Below are 27,564 nucleotides of genomic sequence, written 5' to 3'. Positions count from 1 at the left end.
TGTAAGTAAGCACCAGCCTTCTCTGGGGAAAGACATGGGTGGTAAAATGAATAAAATAACTCAGTATTTTGACTGCTTGCTGCAGTGTAAGAGGGACTTCTGTTCCCCAAGCTGAGTGTGAAGAGAGGGATTTATCTTTGGATGCAAAGGAAGCAAAGCAAAGCAGCCTAGAAGAGCCACTCCTTGGTGTGAGTGAGCATGGAAACAAGTCCCACCCTAGGGCCCGGCTGCTGGATGTCCCCAGCCATCCCTGTCCTCCCTGGGAGGGCTTGTGCTGGTGCACTGGGATCTGCTGAGTTAGAAGCTGAGCCCTGCTGCTGCCACGGCGGCACACTGTGATTAAGAGCTCGACTGATTTTCTAGCCCATGACCACACTGGTGGGGACAGAGTACGACAGAGGAGAATGGCCGGAAGCCAAGTGGAAAGAGGGTTTATGAGATGAGCTCTCAATGAAGAAAACTGTGGGAAAGAATGCAATGGAAGCAGATTCGGGGCCAATAGATGTGGGAAAGCAGCACAACTCAAAAACGCTCTTCAGCCGCGAACTAAAACAAAGCGTTTTGCCAAACACAGGAAGAGGATTCAGTCTGAGAAAGGCTCAGCACTGTTTATACAAAACAGAATATTTCTCTCTGCACAATCATCACTGACAAGGCTTAACCTTCCTCCTTCTGTACCAGGCCCTTGTGCTGGGTTCTGGGGCTCTAAAGAAGCAGCAGTCCATCAGTCTAGAGGAGACTGAAAACACACACAAAATGACTTGTAAAATGCAAATGGATCTTAAGGGAATCATCAAAACATTCTGCCTAAACTTTGGGCCAAGAGCCAGCAGGCATGAGTGATGGGGAAAAGGCCCTGGGACTGTATCCCAGCTGCTGCCTGCCTCATGTGCAAATCTGAACAAAGTTCTGGCAAGAAGACCCTGGCTACTTCTCACCCCAGCCCTTACAGGTCCAGAGGAGGCCTGCTGCAGTGACCGGGGCTGCGTGCATGGTTCCAGGTATTCCTAAGGCAGCAGGTGGAAAATGAGCACTTGACCGTTTTGGTGTGCAGTTAAGGCTGGAAAACATCCCAGCACCAAAGAGAGAGTTGGACATCCTCCTCTGAACCTAAAGTTAGGGCAGGACAGGACACTTGTGACTTGATTCCTCCCTTTCCTCCTCCCCCTCCACAACCATCTACCATGAACCTGTGTCTCTGTGACTCCACCTGAGTGTTTTGAGGGGAGATTTCATCCAACCTACCCTTGCCCTGCCTCAGCCCTCTTTGAGTAAAGAAATAATTTGTTTCCTTTAGCTTTTAGCCTTTTTTTTTTTTTTTGCCCCAGAAGATAAGCTGGAAACTGGAGATGATGATGATTATCTGGTGTGTTTTTGTGCATTAGCGTAACATGTAAGAGGGGAGATGGTATGTTTAAAAAGGGGGAAAGAATCATATAATTCAAAACCAGTGAGTGACTAAGGTCAGTACATGATGAGGTTTTTTTAAAATCAGAAATAAAATCCTGTTTCTGTGGTTCATGTTTGAAAATGATGTAACCTGAAGTGGCCCTTTCATCTTCCACTGTAGGAATCCCTGCTCTGTGTAGCTTTGGAGCCCAGGTCTCTGTGCTGGAGGACTTTAAGGAGGTTAAATTTAAGCCAGAAGGCTTTAGAAACGTATAGACTAAGCTGGACGACCTCTGAGGGCTCTAGACTAAGCCAGAGGGTCTTTATGTCAGTATAATCTAAGCCTCTTATCTCCTAGGGGAGGAATTCAGGCTGGCAGGGGTGGCCTCCCAGAGCCCCTCTGCAGGTGAGTAGCACCAGTACCCAAGTTTCCTAATTCCTGATCCAGGGCCCTTCCTTCTCTTTCAAAAGGGGATGAAATTCCTGGCAGTGTATGGGACAAATAACCCTGACATTGTTCTGTTTTTCACAGAGGAAAAACTGAATTTAAGAAGAAACTCACAATAGTCGATTTTTTTTTTTTAATCTGGCATTTAAGCACAAAGTCAAAAGCAAGGCGTGGTCTCCCGGGTACTGGAAGTACTTTGAAATCCCCAGTCTCACTCGTCGTTCAGAAAACAAAATGGAACAACTTTCTCTGCTGCCTCCTATTTCCCCCGCCCGCTCCGTGCAGTAGCTGTTCTTGGCAGATGCCCAGAGCGGCACCCGGTAATTCCACGGTACATTGTGTACATTTGCATCCATTTAACCAGCTATTTACAGCCGCCCTTTACCACCACCTGTAAGAGGCAACGCCATAATGACACTAAGTGGCTGGGCCGGGAAGCGGGTGCCCCGTGATGTTCTCCACTTGAAAAGCCCAAATCAGTGGAGGGTTGACACTCGGAGAATCAGGGAGACGGCTGGGGACATCACACGTACAGGGCGGGAGGCGCGAGAAGGAGGCGCGCCAGACGGAGGGTCTTTCCTCGGTAGCTCCACTCGGTGGCTCCTTTTCCGTTACCACAACCGCGAGGAGGGACCTGCCGGGCCTTCCGCGCGGCTTGTTTCCTGCCTGAGATAGAGCCTGCTGCCATTTGGATTTGGGGAATTTCTGAATCACCCAAGACGCCTGACGGTCCCGAGGAGGGTGGGGACGGCGCGCTAGGGTGGAAGCCGCAGTCCGGACTGGATGTCACCACCCTGAGTCTGGAAAACCTGCTCACGGATGTGATGCGGCAACGCGGGGACACCTGCGCTCCCGTGCGTGCCGCACTCGTGCAGCTCCGGGTGGCAAATGGGGTGAAGTAGGGGGCGAGGATGAGAGGAAGTTGAGGCGCTGGAGCGTCAGAAACGCTGCCTTAGCTTCCCCTGCTCTTTGGAGGCTATCCCGGGGCGGGGGGTGGGGCGCGCTGGCGGGCATTGCACGCGGACTTCCAAGTGGCCCCTGGCACAGCTGGAAGTCAGGAGTTCTGAGCCCCCAGAGAGCTGGTACCCGGGGGTCCCAAGTGCCCGTGAGGAGCCCGCGGCGCCCAGGACCGCGTGGCGCGTTGGACCGCACCAAGCGGCGCAGAAGCAAAAGATAAACCCTGATGGGCCTGGGAGCTGGTGGGCTGGGGTGCAGAGTCAGCGCGGACCCGGAGCGCCTTTCGTTTTAAGGAGCCTTACTTCTGGGAAGGGACAGGGAACTGTCAATCAGCGAGGGAGGGAGCGCACCGGCGCTGGGTGATGTCAGCGGATCAGCTGCTCGATAACAAAGACGGGGTATTACAGTAGAAAGTTGCAGCGGCGGCGGCGGCCACGGCGGCACCCCGGAGCCTCGGAGGCGAGGGGCAAGTGGGCGAAGGGAGGAGGGACGGCTGCTGCCGGAGCAGCTTAAGACCAAGGAATTGAAAGGGCTGTAGGGGGAGGCAGTGCGAGCCAGGCCCAACTGCTCCTCCTCTTCCTCCTCCTCCAAACTCGCAGGGTTCAGCCCCAGCGCTCGCTCAGCCGCCTGGAGCACCCGGAGGGACAGGAGGCAGCCGCGCGGCCCCGAGCTGGGCAGGGTCCCCAGCCGCCATGGATAGCGACGACGAAATGGTGGAGGAGGCGGTAGAAGGTACAAGCATTTCTCTGGGGCCGGGGGAGGAGTCGCGGAGGGCAGGGAACGCGGGAGGAGTGGCGGGCTGCGACCCGCGCGGCGCCGGGCCCCGCGGCCGCCACTGTCCCCTACGCGAGTGGCCCGCTGCCGGGCTCGGACAGGGGCCGGACAGCCACGGCCATGCCGCCGGGAGCTCGCACTGCGCGGCGGGGCGCAGGCCGGGAATCGGGCTCCACTGGGCCGAAGCCCCCAGGAGGACACGGCTGCTCCATTCCGCCGGGCCACCGCCTGCATCCGCCCTCGGAGTTGCGAAACCTGCCCCGCACTCCGGCCTTCCCCGTTTCGGGGGTGGAAGGTAGGGATGCGCAGGAGGATAGCCCCCTGCGGCCGACGGTCTCCGTGGAGCAATACCCCCGCCCGGTTTTGGCAAGCTCGACCCCCTCTCGGGCTGCCAGCCCTTTCCTTCCCCACGCCGCTGCGACCCGCGGTGACCGCGGCCGTGTCCCGGTCCGTCCCCCAGCGCAGCGCACGGGGTCGGACCAGGCACGTGGCAGCGGCGGCCAGGGCGGTCGCTCCTCCGAAACGATGAAATCATTGCAGGGCTGTGGACAACGCTCCCGACCCGGGGCTTGAACACACGCCCACCCGGAGGCGGTGGCCCCAGGCCTCTGCTGCCCCCAGGCGAACTCAGTCAAACCGCCCCTCCCCCTTCTGCCTCCGATCCCGATGCCGCCGCCGCCACGCTGTGCAGGCGCGCCGCAAGCCGGGACCGAAATTGCTGGGTGACACTTAACTTTCTGAATTCCATGCAGTTGGCTGTGGGTGATATCACCGCTTTGGTGTCGTGTTTCTCCGCCCCTTCGCTTCTAGCGCCCCTCCCCCGACTTTTCTCGCCACTTTGTTTTGCTGAGTTTCTCCACCTCTTTTTTATTTTTTTTTTAAATCCCTGCTAGTTCTAAAAAGCGAGGTGGGGACGTTATACAATCTAGTTGTTTGTATCATGAGATGTTATGTTTTTGTAACAGTGAATACTGGAAATTACTCTTTAGCGTATCTATTTATTTGATTCTACCCAAGACAGTACTTCGTGATGTTTTGCAACGTTGTGTGGTTATTATTCCGGAATATTTTAAACCAAGCATCTAAGTAAACATTTTTTAGCTTTTGGTTGAATCTGGTTTCTGTCTAATTTGTATAAACAAGTTCTCATAAGTGGTAAAGAGAAACAAAGTGGCAACGCTTACAGATGCATAAGGATGCATAGTTATTGCTACTTTGGAAGAAGAAACTGAATTTTTATGTCAGCATAACTGTGCTCCCGAGGTCTCAGGGAGAGATTAAGTAGAATAATATTCCTGAATTCTCTAAAAGGTAACTATCCTACTGTAACTATTAAACTTCCTATTTCTTTATCCAGCTTCAAGGAGTGTTGGTGTTGTTTTAATTTAACAATGTCCTGAACTCACAAACTCTTTATCTCTAATAAGTAAAGCCAACATTGGGACTTACTGGAGCCCAAAGACATTGATTGAGTCGATCCATTGGATGTCTTCTTTAAATTTAAATTATTGACTTCTTGTGCCTTATATTATGAAAGATAATTGGAAAATGCTTGTCTCAAATTGTTAGGGCTTGCTCTCATTCTTCAAAGTTTACTTTTACCCATAAAAACATAATGCACACTTTTGATCACAGGCAGTGCTCCCCAGCTTAAACCTCCCCTCCCTTTTGAAGCTGTTTAGAAACACAAGGCCCAGTTAGCCATAATCCCCAGCTCCTTGCTGAAGGTGAACAAGCAGTTTCAGAAATGTACTAATGCTGTTTTTGAGACTGTCCAATGGACAGAAGCAGAGAAATGTCTTTATATAAGCAAGAAAGTTTCTGTTAAGTACGGTGTTATGTACGGTGACCACATACATCGTCTGAGATCTGAATACGCTTGAGAAGGGTCACTTAAGTTGGGACAACTGGCTCAATGGCTTGAATGTCTGAAGCAATCTGGGACACATGGTTACTCAGTTGTACCTAACAGTTAGCGATCAGAGTAACCTGGACTCTTTAAAAGTCTTTAAATGCATCCCTGGCTCAAACTCACACAGTGTCCAGAGCATGCATATGTAAAAATGGGCTTTTCTGCAGGCTTTCCTGGGCTTTTAGGTCCTGTCTATAATCATCTTTACTTAATATCTAGCACATGCGTGGGGGACTGGTAAAAGGCTAGTCTGAATATCTTGGTGTTGAAGTACCAGCTAACCCACTTCTCTCCATAAACAGAGCCTGGGTTCTCTGCAGTTCCATTGTCTTCGCTGTACTTATCGCTGTCATTGTTTAGTTCTCACTACGTGGAGGCTCTGTGCTAAGTGTTTCACATACACATTCTCCATTCAGTCTTACGAGGTGGGCACCAATATTATTCCAATTTTATGGAGGAGGCAACTGAGGCTTAGAGAAGTTAAGAACAAATCCAAGGACACTCAGCAAGGTAGGAAAAAGGCTTGGACTTCCAGAACCCCACTCTCCCATACCAAACTGTCTTCCAACATTTTTCTTATTTATTTTTTTAATTTTTAACGAGTCAGTCAAATATATGAAATACTTAGGGACTGAGTTTGGAAGCAACAGTTAAATGTTCTGTCAGTGTCACTCTTTATCAGTGTCACTCTTAAGAGGTTGGTTCTGAGAGTTCAGTGACTTTCTGAAAAATGTATGTGGGAAAAGAGAATTTAATTTGTAGCCTCTGCAAGAGATACTCTTTTTCTTCCTCCTTAGAAATTTACCTTGGGGAAGAAATTGGTCTCTTCAGGTCTTGAGTGTAAACATCTTTTGTCACATCATATGCACTTTGGTTCTCTGTCGGGGTGGAACTGTAGCTTGGGTGAAGTTCTGAGCTCAGAGTAGATGACTCCCCAAGGACAGGTGGGTGGTAGAGGGGTTGTCTGTGTACAGGTGATGGCTCTGCTCCTTTGGGAAGGCAGCCCTGGGCCTCAGCGGGCCTGCAAACTCCACCTGAGCTCCTGCTGTGGCCTTTTAAAAACTTTGAGGCTCCTTGGTTCAGTGGGGAATGATGTTTAGCTTTGCAACAGAAATCTTTATTATAATATCTTATTTTTCGGTCTACCCATAGATACCAAGAGTGGTCCCTCATATAATTAGAAATAAATACATCATATCTAAGCAGACGAATGATGGTGGAGAGGAAGTAAAAATGGTGGCCAGTTTGGGGCAGTAGCTGGATTTTCTGGAAGAGGTGGGGTGGAGTTGAGTCCAGTAGAGAAGGGACATTAGGGAGTCAAGACAGAAGTGTGGAACTCTGCAGGCACGGGCAGAGAGGAATTGCTCTGCTGTAACAGGGCTCCTAGAAGGAGAAAAGTGGAGAGGAAGACAGGGAAAGGAGGCTTGTCAAGGGCCAAGAATGCGGACTGCGCGCCAGGAGCCACGGGGGCTTTGGAGCTGGGATGGAGGAATGGGAGCTCTGCTGGGGAGGATGAGCGGCCTGTGGGGAGCAGGTGAGGTGATCACCCTGAAGGCTCTTTGCCGCAGTCCAGATAGGCGGTTATGAGGGCAGGAGAAAACGGAAAGGCTGGGACCTAGCAAGGAGACACTGAGGAGGAATACTAAAAGGAGGGGAAATAGCAGAATCTCCACAACCAAGGAGCCGGAATGAAAACAAGTGTCTCCATGTTTCACTGCCCCAACACCCTCCAAATATTAAGAATATTTTTAACAGTCCCCCTCATATCTTATCCTGTCTCTAAGGCTGTTCATGCTCTGTTCTGAGGAAAAAATGCCTCCTAAGTATACTGGTAGCACCCTCTCTGTGTGGGCCTCATTAAAATTAGGACCCTCACAACTAATAATTGAGCTCTTGCAAAGAGTTACTCTCAAAAATCAAATTCTGTTTTTAACAACCAGCATTAAGTGCATCATCTTGAGGGTACATTCTTTGCACCAAAAAGAAAAAGTTGGCCTTTTATTATTACTCCTTTTTTTTTTAAGTAGTTTTAAACTACAAAACCAACCATGCATGTCAGGGTCTCTTGTTCTGAGGGAAACACACACATGCACATGAACAAACACACACACACATGCTCAGATCTCCTGTGAGCACGCCTGAGGCAGTAAGCAGCCGCTGTCTGATCCAGAGGGAGTTTCCTTTGCTGAGATGTACCCTCACTTCACAGGAGGCAGGCCTGGCTCTCATCAGGTTATGAAAAAGCTCAGAGGGAACTCGAGGGGAAAAAATCAAACTTTCTATCTTGTCAGTAGATAATGATCTTTAGAACAAAGTGAAAAAGGAGACTTGTGTGGCTGTTACATTTTCCCCTTTTTCCAACTTGTGTAAATATTTAAAGCCGTGCGGCAGACAGACAGACTGCACACGAGCTGGGACAGCATTCCCCACACAGAGAAGTCAGTCAAGTGGATTTTCCTTGCTGTTCGGGGCTTGCGTTCAACTTCTGTTTAGTGGGAACTGGCCTGGAGGGCTGTTGGCTGACTTGGTGCGTTTTACACATCGACCTCAATCACAGCAAGGAGGACTCGAGTTTCTCTGAGTTGGGTAACACTTGGGAGGGACAGGAATTTGCAGCCAGGATGTGCTGTTGACTGTCCTGGTGGTTCTGTGAGAACTGTCTTAACTACAAAGCCTTCTTCCACTTCTCTGCCTGGGGCCTGAGAGCACTGACCTCTTTAGAGGTCCCTCCTTCCACCATCCGTGGGAAAGAGGGGTGTTCTGCTAGTTTACTCTTATCTAGAGAGAAAAGAGATGGAAAGAGTGGGGGAAAGGGCTGTTGGCATCCGTTAGCACATTCAGAGTGGTGGTTAATGTCTTTCTTGGGCACACAGCAGTGGCTTCCTCATCTGTAAGATTAGAGTTGGGATTATTGTGAGGCTTAATTTAGATAACAGGAAAGTGCATAACCTGGTTTCAGGTGCCTAGTAGGGACACAGACTTTTTCCTTCTCTGTATGTCAATATCCCCCTCCATTAAATTGACTATTACTGGCAAGACAAATATTCCGTGATCTTACTGACCCAGTGGCGTTCGAGCAGGCGTGGTACCAGAAGCTCCTCTAGCTCTGCTGTCAGTGGGAGATGTGAGTCCACAGCAACCCAGTCTCCACTCCTCCCTGCATTTCTTTCTTTGGAAAGCCTCTTCGTTGCTGTTATTGTTTTGGATGGGGCTGTCGTTCTGGAGATAAAGTTCTGCTGCTTCTAGGAAGACCACTCCAGGCTATTAAATATTCCGGGTAGAAGTCTTGAATGATCACAACCCTTCATTTTTTAGCTCCTTTTAATTGCTCCCGGTAACTGATCACAACCTGTTAATGGATCACACCGCCCTCCTTGTGGAAGGAGGAGAAGAAAACAAAACAGACAAGCCAACAAGCGGGCTCTACTGTGATCTCACGGGGCGCCTGCAGAACTTTCTCACAACAAGCTGCCGAAACCTGCCTTTTGAAGGTCAGGGGAGCGTTGCGCATCCAAGACCTTCTTTCTAAAGACATGATGTCACCAGAGTAACAGCCATCATTCACCAGCTTTTTTCTTCCTCTCTCTCAAGACTCAGAAGATGTTGGGACTCCTCTTTGCTGGCCCGCGGAAGGAGGCGTGGGCACACGTGTCCCTCACGGAGCGTGTTGACGTTTTTGCTTTCATCCCAGTTGGATTCGGCTCTGTCCCTCAAGTGCTTTCAGTGTGTTACAGGATGCTTCCAGCTTTCTTAAAGATCTCGATTTCACTGCTGACGGTGCACCTGCAGTGTTTTATTCAGAAATAGGACAGGACGGTTGCGACTGAGGGAAGGTGGAAATGAATTTACGTTGGATTTTTTTCCCCTCAGTGTTCAAGTTTATCTTAATATTTCTCTTTATCTAAAGGATAATCAGGAATTTTATCAAACATTAACTTTTTAAAGTCTGGAATATGTGAACCGTTTTCTGGGGGAGCGAAGCATTTTCAACAAATTAGTAAATACCTCACTATAAGGCTAAAATTATTATTCTGATAGTTATAGCTAAACCAAAAGTAGAACGCTAAATTGGTAGGAATGTTAATAGCTGAATTTAATTTGATCCAAGCAACATTTCATTAAGGAAAGCTTTTAGCTATACACTGAGTGGGTTTTTTTTTTTTTTTTTTGAATGAAAAGAAAAAAGGTAGATTTAATTTATTTCAATGAGAGAAATGTCATCCGTCGATATTTAGAAAATAATTGTCCAAATTATTTCATATGACTCATATGTCATTGAATTATGTCATGTATAGTTTTTGGTTTTTGAGCAAGAAGATAGCAATTGTGGCCTAGTTCCCTCCTAACCATTAATTTCCTGCCCTTGGTGGAAAAAATTTGTGTTAAAAGGAAGGGGAACTCATTGATTGTGATTTACTTAACTAGCCATGTTTTATTATATTTCAGGTAATTCATTCTATACAGAGTCAGATGTAGCAATAAAGCTGTACATTGGTTCATTGTTACTTGGCATTTATGTAATCAGTAATGCAAATAAAGAGCTTTCCTGTTCTTTTTGAGAGTGCTTGCTTACTATCTCTTCTAAAGGATGATATTCTTTTATCACTTTAGAAGAAATTATTTTAGGAGACTAAAGCATTCATTGTGGTGTTATGGTTTGTGTTTTCTTTTATGTCTGTGAGCCATCTGGAAGCCACATTTAAGTGTTTAATGTACCTGCACTGTACGCAGTATTTAATGCTTTTATACCTTTTTCATCCATGACTCAGGTCATTAACCCAGGAAAAAGCCAGTAGATTAACTGCTGCCTTCATTTCTACCCACCTCTGCAAAATTAGCTCACCAGAATGCCTGGGGAGACACGAGTGAGTGACTCCTGGGTTTTTTGAAATATGTAGGTAATAATAAAAACCTAAACATTGACTATAAACATAAATATTAGAATATACCAATCTGGGACCCAAGAAAAACCAGCAATTTAAAGATCACAGTATAATAACTGCGGTTGATATTCAGAATCACTGCTTAAATGGCCGTGTGGATACTTCTAGCTACACTGAAAGCACAAACCCTCTGACCACAGTTGTAGAGGCTCTATGACAGGTTATTACTGAACATTCAAAAGCTGAAAGATTTTGTAAAGTTAAGCAATAAGTTCAAGGTGAAGCTTAAGTTCAAGCTTAGAAGGACTCTGAGTTGATGTGTTAGTAAAATGAGGTGTACAAATATTAGGGCAGTTTTAGAGACTTGGCTACCTACATCCCTTGTTGTCTGAGTATAACAAAGAGCAGTGGGGTTTTAGAGGGCACCTGGCTAGCAGTGCTCCACCGCATACTATATAATGATACATAAAATCGGATTGTGTACTTAGTTCTAGAACCACATAACTTACTGCCAAGACAGGGTGCTACCTCAACCACGTTTTGGTGAAGCATGAAAGTTCAGGTGCATGAATTCCAAACAGGAGTACTGTGTGAGGAAGTAGTGGGTGCGTGGCACCATGCACTGCAGATGTTATCATTAACAATAACTGCCAGTCCCCGGTAAAACGCAAGCTTGTTTTTGGTTCATGTTCTCACATATGTCCGTTCACAAAGTGGACCTCCCAGTCGAGTTGGCAGTGCTGATGCAGGCAGAGAAACCTTGATGTTCACTATCCAGCAAGTGCCCTGAGCAGCCAGGCCCAGGAGCCCTTCCCTGCTGGCAGCGTCTGAGTGCGGACGTGATGGTGGGGGAGCTGGGGAGCGTTGAAGATGTGAAGGTTTGCCTTGTGGTCCCCTTTCTCCAGGGCACCTGGATGATGACGGATTACCACACGGCTTCTGCACCGTCACCTACTCCTCCACTGACAGATTTGAGGGCAACTTTGTTCATGGAGAAAAGAATGGACGGGGGAAGTTCTTCTTCTTCGATGGCAGGTACCCCTCACAGTTTTGTTTTGGTTTTTTTTGGGGAGGGGGTAGGTACCAAATTACTTTCTTTGGAGGAATGATACAAATGAGAGAATTTAAGTGGATGTTTTAGTACAACTTAGAGAAAAGGTCCAAGTATCCTCAACATACATGTACTGCTTTGGGGGCCAGGAAAGTCACTCCCAGTTACCAAACCAAATTTGGGTCCACTCACCCCCACAGTAAAGCCAATATACTGACACCGGGTTGTGGTAAAGGAAAGTACAATGTTTATTGCAGGGCGCCAGACAAGGAGTCTGGGACAGCTAATGCTCAAAACACCCGAACTCCCCAATGGGTTTCAAGGAAGCATTTTTAAAGGCCAGGTGAGGGAGGGGAGTCACAGGGAGTGTGATCAGCTGGTGCACAATTTTCTGATTGGCTGACGGTGAGGTAACAGGGCGGAGTCTCGGGTTAACACTATCAATCCTTAGGTGCCAGAAGGTCTGGGGGCTACATGCTCATGGTCATCAGGTAGTTAATTTCTTCCATCAGTAAAACAACTCAGGAAATCTGCACCAGATACTATTATCTGGGTCCTTCAGAGAGGAGCTACAGCAGAGGATATGGGGGAGGGGTCTGTCCCAGGATGGCCCCAAAGGGTCCTGCTCGGTTCCACCCCCATGGCTGTGGCCTGAGACTCAGCTCTGCCGTCACTGCCTCTTGTCAGAGAGAGCCCCCACCGTGCCAGATTCAGGGGCCCCCACCTGGCACAAGTTGGTTAGGTGGTCATCCAGCTCTTTGATGGATTTCACCTGCTCGTTCAGATAGTAAGTCTCACAAAGTCACCCAAGCGGGGATCTTTTTTGTCAGCGTCAGTTTGTAGAGTCCCAGTAATGACAGATGAATGCTTTGTTTCCAAGCACAACGCACACTCACTCCATTGCGTTCAGCCGCTCTCAGACATCGTGGTCTGGTTTCTTGATCTCCTGAAAGAAGATTCAGCCCCTTCTGAATGAATTGGTTCTGCAGCTTCGTAATTTTCTCAGAATATTCTCTCTCCTCATGAGATTGGTCAAGAGAATATTTAGCAAAGTCCTTCAAAGCCACATCATCACAGTCCAAGCAGGAAGACACGGAGAGGTAGACCTAGATGGTGAACAGCTCCAGACTCACAGGGTTTTAAGTGCTTGTCGTGGGGGTGACTGGACGTCATGTGTGATACCTTACTGCCGACGTCATAACTGGTATTTCCTGTGTGCTACCTCTAGTTAGAATATTTTTCACAGCAGGGTTCTTTTTACCTTGCTTTCACCTCCTGTATGAGAATGTTGGAGGCAGAAGCTCCTCACCGCCTTGGGATAGGTGGGAAGATCTAGGACTTTCCTCTTTCGAGAAGAGATGTGGTTGCCCAGCTTTCCAACAGTGACTTTGAAACCGTGTCAGCTTCGGAGATGAAGAGTGGCCGTATGAATTTCTCTAGCACTTAGAGGAATTCAGAGCCGCGGAAGGACCAGCTCTTTTCATACCACTTGATTGGGTAATACAAATGGATTTAGCCACGGCAGGCTCTCGGATTCTGTGGGACACAGCAGGACTTACTAAATCCCTGACGTTGGTGATGAGCTGAAGCTTCCTAAACCTTGGGATTCCTTCAGGAAAGGACATGTCTAAGCTGATGGTTGAAGGGTGAGCTCAGGGATTGGCTTGTGACCTGGAATCCCTTTTCTGTAGGTGGAGTGAGCTGCTTTAAAAAATATTAACAGATCCTCAGGCTCTCAATTATCTGAATTATCTGATATAAGGAGGCATGAGGAGGGCAATAAAAACCTATCAGAGAGCTTCTATACATTTTTATTTTAATTCTCTTTCCCATTGTCCCCAACTCCACGTCCTACCTCTTTTTAGCAGAACTTGACTTATAAACTGTACATTTTATTTTATTTTAAAAAGTTTTTTAATGGAGGTTTTAGGGGATTAATTATATTTTTATTTATTTTATTTAAAAAAAATTTTTTAACAGAGGTGCTGGGGATTAAACCCAGGGTCTCGTGCATGCTGAGCACACACTTTACCACTGAGCTATACCCTCCCTGCTTCCCAAACTGTACAATTTAAATGGTCAAATACTCTATTTCCTTTCTTCTGCCCTGGTGGATGCCTGAGTCCCGTAGAGCCTTCTTACTGGATGGGTATCAGTGCTTGCTTTTCTCACGATCCCCATAACCTGTCCAGAGGGAAACTTTTCCTGCCTCATTTCCACAGAAGTTTATTTATAGCTCGTTTTTCTAGAAAGTGTCACTATTTACCTCATGCTGCAGTTATTCCTTTATTCACTCAACAAGTATATATTTATATAAAAGTCTTATTTCCCCTACAGGGGAGAGGTTTCCTTGGGGGTAGAATCTGTGTCTGTTTCATCTTCTACGCTTCACAGCACTTTCCCTTAATTTGGTACTAAAAAAAAAAGTCTTGCTGAATGAGTATGGGGGTGAAAAAGAGGGTAGAATTCACACACACGCGGGCACATGCACACACACACAGGCTCATGCTTTAAGTCTGGTAGTTTGATGAGGAATGAGCCCTTAGGTGGCAGAGTGGGGTCCTGAGATTTTCCAAGCACCTCCCTCCCTCTGTCAAGCCAGTCACTCTGGCCCCGACCAGTTTCATCCAGTCCCCTCAGTGTGCCATGCAGATGCAGGGATTTGCATGTGGGTCATGACCAGGGAAAGCACTAGGTCAGGCTGAAGCACTAGGCCAGTAGCTACCTATGGAACAGAAAGAAATTCATTGACTCTCTTTTCTTTCTGAGGCACTAATTCGCTAATTTTTAAACCTACCCCTCTAACACCATGGCTTAGGTCCAATGACAGACTCAGAGAGTAATGGTATCAGCAAGGACCTGAAAAGGTCACTCTTGTTAGCTTCTCCAGATGGATGAGGGCTGATATCTTGAGGGGAGAAGGTCAGCATCACTGCTTTTATGACACGTGATGAAGCCATTTGGTGACAGATTCTCAAAGGTCATCGTCACCTTCTTCCTTAAGCCCAGGAATGATCATGTTATGAAACATATGCTGAAAGGATTTGCGGAAAAATTAGTGAAAGTCTCATGACTGAAATAAAAGCTGGGGTATCTATTAGGTCTTTCTAAGAGGGGTGCGGGACTTGGCCATGGAGAAGTCACTGTCTCTCCTTGACGCGGCAGCTTAGTTTACATTGCTGTGTTAATTTTTCTCCCTATTACTCTCCCCGTTTTTAGTGTCTGATGTATTGGGTAAAATAAAGTGGGCACTCAGTGCTTTTACTGCCAGACCGAAGGCTTTAGTCTGGAAAACTTCCTCCAAAAAGACCGAAATCAAGGTTTTGAAATAATAATTGAGGAAACAAAATTTCTGTTAGAGGGTTGTGTTTTTTTGGTTTTTGGTTTTTTTTTTTTTTTTTTTTGGTGTGGGGAGGTAGTTAGGTTTATTTATATATTTATTTCTTAAGTGGTTGTACTGGGGATTGAACCCAGCACCTTGTGCATGCTAAGCATGCATTGTACCACTGAGCTATACCCTCCACCTCGAGTTTTTTAAAAGTTGTTCGAGCCTGTAGTACTGACTTACATGCTGATCAGGGGGTTTGTTTGCAAAATCAAAAAGTGTAAGTGACACTTTTTGTCACTTAGAAGACCTGAGGCCTGAGGCATTCTAATCTTATATAAAACCTGAACCTGGATGTGTGATTTTTTTTTTTAACCCACTTTATGGAGGCCTCATGATTCACATCTAAAAAAGCTGTATATATTTAACAACTTGATGTATTTGGAGTTAAGTACATGTTCATGAAACTATCACCACAATCTGGTGCCATAAACTGGGTGTGTGATTTATGAGATTTTAAAACAAATACCAATTTAGGTTAAGAAAACTCTCGAATCAACTTTCCCCCTTACATAGAACATGATAAATCTGAATAAGAATTTTAATTATTCAGATGACCAGGAAAAATGGGCTGGCAAAACAGAAGTAGAATATTTCATTTTCTTTTTAAATTATATGTATAGCAAATACTTGGTAGAATAAAGAACTTTAAGAAATACAGAAATGTAAAAAGTGAACCTGCTCCCTTATTTTTTGACCCCACCCTCATGTCACAGAGGTGAACCGCTGTTGGCAGAGAATTCAAGCATCTTAATTAAATACATTCAAGGTAAAATAAAGAACTATCTAATTTCTAAATCAGTTCAAATAGCCAAAATGTAAATTTTTACCTTTTACTCCCATCTCAGCTTCAGAAGCTTCAGAATGTTTGCTAGTTTTGAGATCTTAACCAATAGTTGGCTCGTCTTCCCTTAAGTTACAACCAGCTTATTATGTTGGAAACCTCAAGTCAGACCACTCATCTTTTACCATATAGTTTATCCCACAAATGAGGAATGAATGAGAAAATTGACCTGATTTTTAAAAAATTATCTTTTCAAGCAGTTACTGTCTCCCACCCCCTTTTTTTTAAAGAAAGAAGATTGCCCCAAGATTAGGTAATTGAGACTTACTCACATCTACTCTGGTCCTGAGATAAAAGCATTTGTGCCATGAGGAGAAAACTTTGGAGACTTGGCTGGTGTGGCTCTGCAGCCTCTCTGGCACCAGTGGTGGAGTACTGTGGGGTATGACAGCATGTTTAGTGTGCAGAATACTTCAGTATACACATCTCTAATTTTTACACTCATCCCAGGTTCTGGATTTTCATGTTAATGTATTTTTTTCCCTTAATTGTTCTTATTTCAACCAAAATTTGTGGATGTAAAGACAATTTAGCAGGACTTCTTGAAATCTTAGAATGGTAAGGAGAGGTATTTCATTGCTGATTTCTTTGGGCTGTGTAATATTAGGGCGTCGTGTGGTTTTTAGCCTGATTATGAGATAGAGATAAGTGAATTCATTTTTTTCTTTAATATTATTGATACTTCCTCTTACCATGCCAGTTAAATTTCAAAGTATTATTTGCTACCCCACAACTCCATTCTCCTCTGCCCACGTCATTTCTGACATTGATTTGTTACACTAATGAGTCTGGCTAAGAGGGCTGCTTGTAGTGGATGGTTGACCAGATAACCTTAGTGAAGCTGCCCATCTGATGAGCTACTGGGAGGGCTGATTTTTTTTCAGGTGATGGGTCTGTGCAGGAGTCCTTGTGTTTGGTTTTTAGAAAGTGCTTGCTCTCATTTCAGAGAAGTTGAAGTTGGAATGGATTTCTGAAGTCATGTATTCCAACCTCCCACACAAGGCAAAAGTGCCTTCTAGGTTGCTGATAGTCATTCAGCTTTTGTTGGAAGCAGGTTCAACACGTATATTCAACTGTATTCTAAGGAACAGTTCTGAGTGAGGCAAACATTTTTGTGATGTGTGAGAAGAAAAGGAGTAGGGACGAGATGGATAGCTTTGAATACCTACCATTTGCTCTACACTGGACACGAAGCCTTCATAACCATCTGTGAAGTAGGTTTTATAATCCTTTCTTTACTAATGAAGAAACTAAGGCACAAGGAGATTAAATAACTTGCCCCGGGTCACCTCGCTGGTAAGAGCCGGAGCTGCGAGTCACGCCCAGGTAAGTTCAGTTCCAGAGCCACCTGACTTCTCACCACATCTGCCACCTTCCTCTAATAGGTAGCAAGGAGATCGCTCTGATCCTGACTGCCTTTCTTCCATGCTTTCATTTCACCTGAGGTCACTCATTAGCTATAATTGCAAAAAGTTGAAAGGAGTCCTGGGCTGAAGTCAGTTACTCTCCTGTGGGAGTGTGAACAACTTGGTGGAAGCTTGGCAGATTGATGGGAGGTTTTTCCTGAGGAATCAGCTCAGAAGAGCCCTAATCTAGCAGGCCTCCCTGAACTTATTTCCTCATTTGAAAATTGAGGATAATTGTATCTACTTCTCCAAGTTGATGTGAAGATTGAATGAGAAAACCTGTTAAGGCCTCGAAGTGGAGGATACCTCACAGGAAAGCCTACTTTTTTTTTCTATTACTCTGTATCTGCATTTTTTACAGCTTTATTAAGATATCATCGACATATAACATATGTAGGTTTAAGGTGTACAGCGTGATTTGATACAGGTATATATTGTGAAATGATTACCACAATTACACCTTCATTCCCTCACGTCATTGCCTTTGTGTGTGCAGTGATGAGATTTAAGATCTCCTGTCTTAACAACTTTCAAATATAAAAAGTATTGTTATTTATACTCACTATGCTATACATTCTCAGAACTTACTCATCTTATAACTGGAAGTTTGTACCTGTGACCAACATCTCGTTTCCCCCACCCTCCAGCCCCTGGCAACCACCACTCTACTCTCTGATTCCAGGAATTAGACGTTTTTAGATTCCACATGTAAGTGGGCACATACAGTATTTATCTTTGTTTGACTTCTTTCACTTAGCGTAATGCCCTCAAAGTCAAGGATGGAATATTATTATTATCACTATTATATTTTATTACTGCTGTTTCTAGTATTACCAGTTGGTAACAGTGGCCATCAGGGTTTTCTCAGGGTTTACTTTTAGAGGGCAAAACTGAATTTCACTAATTGCTCTTCAAATATTTTACTATTATCCTGGGCCTTTATAACAATCAGATCCTACAGACTCATACATCTTTTATTAAAGGATAAACTGCTGTGACGACACTGCACTATATGACACGGAAGCATGACAGTGCTCCAGTCAGTGTGCACATCACACCTTGGAAGAAGTCAAAGTTTCTGGTTGCAGGGAGCCCTAGCAGGTAGTTTGGGTTTGTTATCGATGTCCTTCTTCAGTTAGTTTTCCCTATTTTAAGAGATAATGTATAATGTTCTATATAATATATAATGTTCTATGTTAATTATATCTCAATTTTTTTTTAAAAAGAGATATATTGTCATACAAGTAGTTCCTAAAACAATGTTTTAATGCTAAGAGTCACAATTTAATTTGGTTAGAGATGGAAATTTAAAGTAGAATTATCTTTCATTTAAAATTTCCCTTCTGAGTCTACATCTGACAAAAGGAAGGGAACACAGTGAGGGGAAGGAGTAGAGTTTATGCTTCATGAGGCAGAAAGCTCAAAACCTTCTAGAGCCTAAAATATAAAGGAAAGCAGGGGCTGTTTCATTTCCTAAGAACACTTTTGTGTATTCAGGTATTAAAGGGAATTTTTAAATGAAAATATTTGCATAGAATGCAGATGTTATCAGTCTAGGTAAACAATTATAAAATTTTTTCATTTCTTTGTCAGTCAGATTTTCTAATTAAATTTAATACTGGAAATTTAAGTACAAGAGCTTTGGTAGAACAGATGAAAATGGTCTGTGTGTATATGGGAAGAAAGAACTTTAATTAAAATTGATCTTTAAATTTTCTCCATGTTTTTGAGTTACTTGATTCAGATGCTGGTACTGGAAAAATCAAACCATTTTTGTAGCTTCTTAACATACTAAAGAATCTGCCAAGATGTTGAAAGGGACTTTAAGAAAATACAAATCAAGAACATTGTGTATAGCATGATCCCATTTTTGTTAAAATAACCACCATAAGAGGTGGGAAGAATGCCTGATACACAAATAAGAACAAGTCTTAAATGGTATATGCCAAGTTGGGCAAGAGTACTGGGAATTTCCACTTTCTACATCTTTGTAGTGTTTGACTTGTGTTTTGTGTTTTTGTTTGTTCCTTTTACATATTACTTTTTTTTTTACTTAAAAAAGCATTTAGTCCATCCTTCACCCAGACAGAGAGAATTGTTCCTGCTTGTTTTATTTTTTTAAGCAGATGTAGAGCAGTGTTGTAAATTTCTGTCTATTCCAGTGTCTCATAACTATTTCCCTGATGCTGCTGTTTGAAGCCCAGTTTCTCAGTAGAAAACTCACCACCATATACATGAATGTACATGCTTAATATTAATAGCTGTTGTTTATTCGAGCAATCACCATGTCCCAGATCATCTTCTAAGCCCCTGATATATATTAACCCATGTAATCCTTAATAACTGTATTAGTAGCTGCAGTTTACAAATGGAGAAATACAGCATCGAGTTTATGACACTTCCCCAACTTGCAGGCTGCATGCGCACATACTTCATATAGAGAATCCTCCCTGCACTTGAGGAAATTGTTAAATCTTTGTGTTCCCTCTAAATCTTCTCTTAAAGCAAGATTATCCCAGTTCCCAGTTCCACTCTTTCATTTAGGAAATGCCACTTGCAGATATGCTATGTTTATTACGTGTTAGGGGAGGAATACAGAATGCCTGATTTGTTCCTATGAAAGGGCTTAACAATTGAGTTAGAGAAAAAGGACGTGTAAGCTCACCGTGGATAAAGACATGGCACATACTCGCCCATGACTAGGCTCCAGTGATGCTAGTTGCAGAAGTCAAGGGAGACTCTGGGAAGTCGGGCTCCGTGCAGGGGATGGGTAGGCTCTGAGGAGGCCTGCCATGAACCCACTTCCTCCAGAACACAAGTCCCCACCCAATATCAGCAAGAAAGATCAGAAACCTATTTTCTACATAGTTATTTCTCAGATATGACCAGATAGTAACAGTTGAGTGGCTACAAAATAGTGCCATTTTCTCATAGTTGATTTCTTTTTTGAATAGAAAAAGGCCAGAGGTTGGAGAATATTCATTGTTTTCCAAAAGTTGTTTTGTTTTATATGAAAAAAAAAAGGAAAAAAGAAAATGTGATCCGTAACTTTTTTTTCTCCTGAGTGTGTCCTCAGGAGCTTAAGTTTGGTCAAATATGTTTTAAGAGAAGAGGCAGGGAGACCGTGGTTTGGAAGCTACGATTCGTAGAGGTGTGCTCTGAGCCAGTGAGTAAACCAGTGTGAACAGAGGGTTCCAGAGCAGGAGTCAGCAAACTTTCTGCAGAGGGTGAGGCAGTAAATATTTTAGGCTTTGGGGGCCACATACGGCCTCTGTTGCAACTCTTCAACTCTGCTGTTGTCATGTGAAAGCCGCCACAGAGGATACGGAAAGGAATGTTCGTGGCTGTGTTCCAGTAAAACTGTATTTACAAAAACAGGCAGCAGGCCCTGGTTTGCCAACCTCCTTTGGAGGAAAAAGAAAGGTAGTGCCTTTAACACCCGGCTAAGAAGCTTTTAATTTCCTCAGTGACAAAAAGATTTTAAAGCCTTGTCATTGGTATTGCTCAGGAGACCTCAGTTCATGTGCTAGCATGACCCTTTGCTGTCATCAGATTCCATCCAAGCTCCCAAAAAAATTTTCCAAGGAAGTTAAGCTGTTTCCCCAGGCAGGTGCTGGACAATAATGCAGGAAGTTTTGCTCTCCAAACCCCAAGAATTTGCATTTGTGTACCTTATGTCAGTTGAGCTAAGAGGGGAATAGCAGTTTGTTCTCTGGATTGTGATACTAACAAGGTGGGCTCTGCTGTAGGGGAGGGTGGGACAAGCTACTGGGTACGGTTGCAGGGAAATGTGTGCAAATCCATACGATCGTTTAACTGATTCGCCAGACTCATGCCTTGTAGATTTGATCATAAACCTGAGAAATATTGGCAGACCAGTCTGTTAGGGGATAATTCTGTCCAAACACACACAGTAACATTTTGAGTGCTGCTGAGAATTCAAAGTCAATAAGGTCGCCAGGTTTAGCAAATAAAAATCCAGGGCACCCAGTTAAAATGGTATTTCAGATAAGTAACAAAAAAATCTTAAAAAAAACCATGTCCCATTCAATACTGGGGACACACTCATGCTAAAAGCTTATGTGTTGTTTATCTGAAATTCAAACTTAACTAAGCATCCGGTATTTTATTTGGAGATCCCCAAAATGCAGAGAGGCGATTAAATCGGTTTTCACACTGTATATTGCATCATGTCAGTTGATTAGTTATCCTTCACCAAGGTTGTCCTTCCTTTTTTTTTTCATTGAGGAGTCTAATGACATCGAATCTCATTAATTCCGACCTCCTAGATTTAGAATTTTGATTATTGATGCAAAGGCTACGCTAAAGTGCACTTTATTCTCTTCATGAATTTACTAGGCCGATTTATCATGGATCGTACAAACAAAACTGAAAGAGAACTATTTATCTCCTTGGGAGACGACAAATAGTGTAATTACAATGTAATCAGAGGCTACCATTTTTTAGACTGTGCTTTTCATTTAATAATTACAGATATGCTATCATTCATTACAGCAAGACAAGACTTTTCTAGGCAGAGCCAGGTGCGGCCACCTCGGTCCCCACAGCCCCCTTTGGGTCCCACCTGTCCCCAGTACATGTCTCTTGTTTTTCTGTTTGTTTTGTTCGTCATGCTCTCTGGATCCTCACCCGATGCTCGCTACTTGAAGTCATTCTGTAAATGTTTGTTAGTGAGTTAACGAATGAGCGCTATCTGCACATGTTAAAATAATCAGATTGTCTTTGTTGCTAAACATCTTAGGTTTTAAATTTAAGAGTAATTTGAGCTGGTCTTTTATTCCAAATTTCAACTCATGAAGGGAATTTTTTGGTCAAGTTAGTTTCACTGCATAATGGCCTCTGTGAGGTGGACACTGAAAAAAATGTTATCGAAATTCCAAAAGTGTTTTATGAGGGGAGAGAGAGTAGTTCTTATAAAATCACCATGAGCAGTTCTGTGAGCTTTCTTCTGTTCTAGGACCATGGGTATCAAACTTTATCAAGCTGCTAATGATATCAGCAAGCTTTAGCCTGCTGTCTTAAGTACTTGCGCCATTTCCCTTGAGATCACAGACATACTTCAGTAAATCCCCATATATCTTCCAAAGAGATGGAAGGAGATACTTTTGATTGGATACCAAGTATGACTGTCACTGATAAATAATGCGTTAATGGCTTAAGACAAATATGCAGACATCTACACATTCTAAGCCACATTTGTATTTTTAGAGACCACTCTGTGCAAGCCATCTGAAAGACCCTTGAAAACTGCTGGTGAATTCTGGACCACTCTTGGGGGAAACTAAGCATGGGTGGTTTATATGCGGAAAGGGTAACACCAGGATTTCTACTGCCCGGTATTGGTCGGCATCTAGCTTTGGAAACTTCTTTAGATGAGGCTTATTCTCAGTTTCCACCTGTGGCTTCTTTCTTCTCTGTTTCCTCCAGCAGAGAAATAGGGTTCATAGGAACCAGGAGATGAGGAGTTAAATCTCCCTCTCTGTTTCTAAGCCTACCCTTATCTCAGGAGTATTCTTCCTAGCAATCTTGGAGAATTCAGAGGATGCACTGCATACAGGTCAGCACTGAAACAACAGCTGGGCACGCAGTTCCTTGGATGTGATCCTTTTTTTCCGAGGCTTGAGTCACAGTCTGACTATTCCCTTTTGTTCTCCCTTCTCTCACAGCACCCTGGAGGGATATTATGTGGACGATGCCCTGCAGGGCCAAGGAGTTTACACTTACGAGGATGGGGGAGTTCTCCAGGGCACGTATGTAGATGGAGAGCTGAATGGACCGGCCCAGGAGTACGACACAGATGGGAGACTGATCTTCAAGGGGCAATATAAAGATAACATTCGGCATGGAGTGTGCTGGATATATTACCCAGTAAGCCTCGTGACTGTTCGTTTTGCTGGAAAGTAACATGTTTTCAGACAGTGCTTTGAGTCTGCGCAATGAAGAGAAAAATGTATTCTCTATGTTAGAAAATGTGAGGCTGTGAAATTTGAGAGTCACTGTAGCTGAAGCCAGCAGCTTAGGAGGGATGTCCTCTCACTGTTTTCACTATGGACTTAGATTGTTGCCCTTCAATCTGTTACGAATTCCTCTTCACAGTGGTTTTGGAAAGGAATGATTGGTCATGATTAGAACAAACTGGGACACATTGGTTTTACAGTACCACTGATAAAGATAAAAAACGATATTGCTTTTTAAAAATATTCCTTACAGCTGGCAGAAAGTTTCATTGTTGCAGTTAATTTTATTCTTTCTCATATGTAAGAACAAATGCAGCAATTTCTCATCTTTTTGGACTTATTACACTGTTGTTACTTCATTTTACAACCTTATTTCCTACTTTATAAGGTGCTTTCTTGTTAAATTGCTTAAATTAAGGTGATTAAAATTAACTTGCCTTTGAGTATTAAATAACACTTTATGATCTTCCTGGAGATGACTAGAGCAAAAAGATGTGGCAAAACCCCTAGTTGGGAATTAAAGCTCTCAATTTTGTTTGCATTTCAAATACCCTATCTGTTATTAGTGAATTTCTAGAAAATGTTTCAGAAAATAGACCTGAGAAAATATATTATCTAATATTTTATTTTGTCCAGAGCTTAAGTCAGACTACATTTTTTTCTTACTCTGAACCCAAATTGGGTTTTAATTAAAAACAAAATATCTATTACAAGTATAATGAGAAAAGTAGTCCCAGCTAAATCTACTTACACATTATTGTTCCTAAAAAATTATAGTCAAGGCGTACGGAAAAAATACTGTAAAACATTTTTTTAAATAATTACTAAAGAACTTACACGTGCTCTTGGTAGGGTCTGCAATAGATCAGAAGTCCTTTCAGTTTCAGAGGTAGAAGAGGTGGAGGGACTTACCAGTTTAGGAAGCCTGAAACTGTTGTTGCTTCGTGAGTAGGCAGGTTAAAGGTCCTGCTGCCCAGGGCTGGGGAGCTGCCGTTGTGATGGAGAGTCTTAAAGTCAGGGAAGGTGGATCTCTGCACGAGGATGGGTCTAGGAAGGAGATCAAAGATGCACTAAAGTGAATGGATCTGATTCACTCAATGTAGTTGTATTTTGAAACCTAAAATGTGCAGCTGCATGTAGCCTTGATTATTGTTTTTTTAAACATCAAGAGCAGACTCTGCCTCAGGAAGGAAGAGGCACTGGAGAGTTATAAGCTTTAAAAATTAACTTGGTTGATAACAGTTCGTATATAGAGTCTGTTGGCATTTGGAGTGGGGTGGTAATCACACCCCTCTGCTCTGCTTTCTGGAGTGGGAATCAACTAATGGACACAGGTGTCAGGGATCGAGATGTTGGTTTCATTATGGCACCTTCGACTGGAGATGTGGTGCAGTCTTCTACTCTTTCCCCTCTGAACTAAACCGGTGGACCGGTGGTCCGCAGAGCAGCTAGAAAGCTGCAGGTTCCCCTGGGAGAGTACGGCTGCCTGGGGCAGCTTCCCCAAGGAAAGGACAGAAACAGAGGGGGGCAGGTACAGCCTGTGAGCACTGCCAGTCCCCAGGACAGGTGAGCAAAAGTGCAGAACACGTAGGAGCAGCAGGCTTTATCCTGTTAACCCTCTGGTAGAGATGGGCATCAGCGGGAGTCAGATCCTGCCCTCTTACTAATCAAATGCATGATTTCTCCTTCCATGAGGGGAAGCCACTGAGCAGAGGAGACAAAGGGGCAGCTGACAGGGAGGTGTTTGTGACATGAGGTTAAAGCAGGAACAAAAGCAAGCAAAAATCATGATTTCCCCCAAAGGATTTATAAGCCCACTCTAAGGACAATTTATTTCTTTCAAAATTTTACCTTGGAACTGTGATGGAAAGTTTTTAATTAAAAACTCGTAACTCCTTTTGGAAGTAAAAGAAGAATCTCTACTTTATTATTCTAGACAAATAAATTCACTTGCCCCCCCCAAACTGGAAGTTTAAAGCACATAAGGGGGGAGAAAAGTGGGACCCTAGAAAGACAGCATTCTGTTATGAATACATAGAAATGCTGACGGCTTATATCAGTTACGGCGGCATGTAAGAAGCACAAATGCTCCAACATCCTTCAGCTCAGTAATCACCACTGAATGCCTGCAGGCAGATCTTGCAAAAAGTATCATCCCCATTCAGGCTGGGTTATTAAGAATTAACACGGGGAGGAGAAAGAGCATAATACATCCCTAATGCACTTCTCTCCGTGAAAAGTGCTTCCAAGTATTTTTATTTCTATGAAAGTGCTGTGATTCATTTTTAAATTTATAACCTTTTTTCTCCAATCAGACTATGGGGAGCTGTAGAAGTCCTTTACCTGGTGGGACTTCTGCCTGCTGTCTCTCAGTAGCAACATCTGGGATCACTCAGGAGCATCCCTCATCACTGACTTGAACCTTTGAGCTGGGGAATTAGAACCTTTGAGTTGGGCACCTAACCACGCTTTTAGAAGATGTCATTGCATTACTGTTGTTATGTCAAACCCACAAAGGTCTTAGATTTTCAGTTATACCATAAGGGCCTTCTGGATGGGGGAAAAAAAGGAAACATCTCTTGCACCCTAGATTTGATTTTTTTAAGTTAATTATTAGCTTATCTTTAGTATTCCAATTCAATTTCAATAGTAATTATATCACCTGCTGTGTCCCTCAAACTGATACCAGGATACAGAAAGCTATGCTATGATAGTGTGTGCCCTAAAGCATTTAATGACCCTGAGGAATGAAGCGAATGACAGTTAAACAGGAAGCACAGCTGGCTCCTCTCCTGGAAGGAGGCAAAAGGGAGCAGTAATCAAGAAGAGTGGGAAGAAAGAAGTGATGGGGAGGGAGTAGAACTGAGCTGATCTTTCCTCACTTTTCCTTCTGACTCCCTCCAAAAAATGACGGTATAGGAGACTCAGAAAGGCCGTGTGCAGAAGTCCGTTTGATCATCTCTTAGAAAGTGCAGACAGCTCTCTTTCCTCATGTACACTGAATTGATTCTTAAGTACCTTTAGACTAAAGATGTTCTTAATAGACCAGAAATCCAGAATTCAACATAGGATCATAGGAATGGCAAGCCAGCCTGTCTTGCTACAGACTCCTGTCTCATTTGATCTTGGCCCAAAGTGATCACTTAGTTATGTTTCCTTTAAATGGTTGTAACTAATGCTACAGATACAACATTTTTTCCTTAGATAGCAAACCAAGATAGAGTATCAGCAACTTGTCCGGGATTATAAAGTATAACCCCATCTCTGACTCTCAATCAGGCTTACACGCCCCCTGTGCATATAACTTAGAGGGGACGGGATGGGGAGGGGAGATACGCACCGTGCTTTTCACACTCATGTGCAAAGCTCCAAGTTCTTAAACTATTATGATCCGTATTAACCGTGGGGGTGCACGAGAGAAATTTCTTGAACTCGTGTCATACAGATAAATACTATATATAATATTTTCTGATTTTGGGTTTCTCCCATCAGGATGGAGGCAGCCTTGTAGGAGAAGTAAATGAAGATGGGGAGATGACGGGAGAGAAGATCGCCTATGTGTACCCCGATGAGAGGACTGCCCTGTATGGAAAATTCATTGACGGAGAGATGATAGAAGGGAAACTGGCTACTCTCACGTCCACTGAAGAAGGAAGACCTCACTTTGAACTGATGCCTGGAAGTAAGTTCAATCTGCCCCCGAAGGGTTGCTCTCATTCCCTAAAGCCAGTTGTTAGGGCTTATCTGAGAGAAGTGACTGTCTTTGCCTAGGCCACTTTAATGGTGTACTAGTCAACTGTGCTGCTTCACAGGCACCTCACACCTCAGCGGTTTACAACAGCAAACGCAGATCTGCTGACCGGCAGCACTCGGGCCAGGCTGGACTTCAGGCTTCTAGTCAGGTTTGAGTCTGCTCTATGTCTTCATTCTGGGGCCCAGTCTGAAGGGACAGTGGTGACCTGGGTCCACATTTTCTCAGGTGGTCACAGGAAGCCAGACCATGAGCAGACACCTATGACGCCTCTTAAAGCCTCAGCTTGGAGCTGATACGATGTCCCTTTCACCCACTTTCATTGGTCAGAGCAAGTCACATGGCCAAACCAAACATCAGTGAGACAGGGAAATATACACCATGCACTTTAGTGTCAGATGCTGAAAAGTCACTTGTCAGGGCACAGCTATGTAATTCCAATACAGAGAAGGAATGAAAAAATGACGCCAGTAAATTTAACCAATTGTGAATAGTGTATCTCAGGGGGGAAAAAAAACTACAGTTTAATGATTTAATTAATAAAGAATCAAGTTAGGTAGATCTCCAGGTGGGTACAGATTGTAAAGCTGATCCAGCTTGAGCTCTGATTGGAAAAGATAAATGCACATTCAGAGCCTAGCATCTTCTTGGAGGACCTAACTGACACATGAGTGAGTCTGTTGGAATCTATCTTAGAAAAAAATCCTATTTCCTTTTAGAAGCACAGTACGGCACACTAAACTTTTTTTCTGATTATAAAATTATTTATTGTAGGTTTTGGCACCA

General features: G+C 43.9%; 1 protein-coding gene across 2 annotated transcripts in view; it reads left to right on the top strand.

Moving 5' to 3' along the window:
* The first annotated feature begins 2,281 nt into the window (after window positions 1-2,281).
* SETD7 (SET domain containing 7, histone lysine methyltransferase) overlaps window positions 2,282-27,564 on the top strand; it is a 45,394-nt gene continuing 20,111 nt past the window's right edge. Inside the window, exons 1-5 of one of the 2 annotated variants that reach the window (XM_032463771.1) lie at window positions 2,282-2,691; window positions 3,394-3,526; window positions 11,269-11,398; window positions 22,737-22,938; window positions 26,520-26,709. In XM_032463771.1, the coding sequence (XP_032319662.1) occupies window positions 2,662-2,691; window positions 3,394-3,526; window positions 11,269-11,398; window positions 22,737-22,938; window positions 26,520-26,709 (685 nt within the window). In that variant the 5' untranslated portion in view covers window positions 2,282-2,661. Of the gene's footprint in view, window positions 2,692-2,829; window positions 3,261-3,393; window positions 3,527-11,268; window positions 11,399-22,736; window positions 22,939-26,519; window positions 26,710-27,564 lie in introns of those variants that run through there. The other variant, XM_032463775.1, reaches the window with a different exon arrangement.

Source organism: Camelus ferus, chromosome 2 (assembly GCF_009834535.1).
Source record: "Camelus ferus isolate YT-003-E chromosome 2, BCGSAC_Cfer_1.0, whole genome shotgun sequence".
Classification (NCBI taxonomy): Eukaryota; Metazoa; Chordata; class Mammalia; order Artiodactyla; family Camelidae; genus Camelus; species Camelus ferus.
This window is presented reverse-complemented; position numbering and strand designations above follow the sequence as displayed.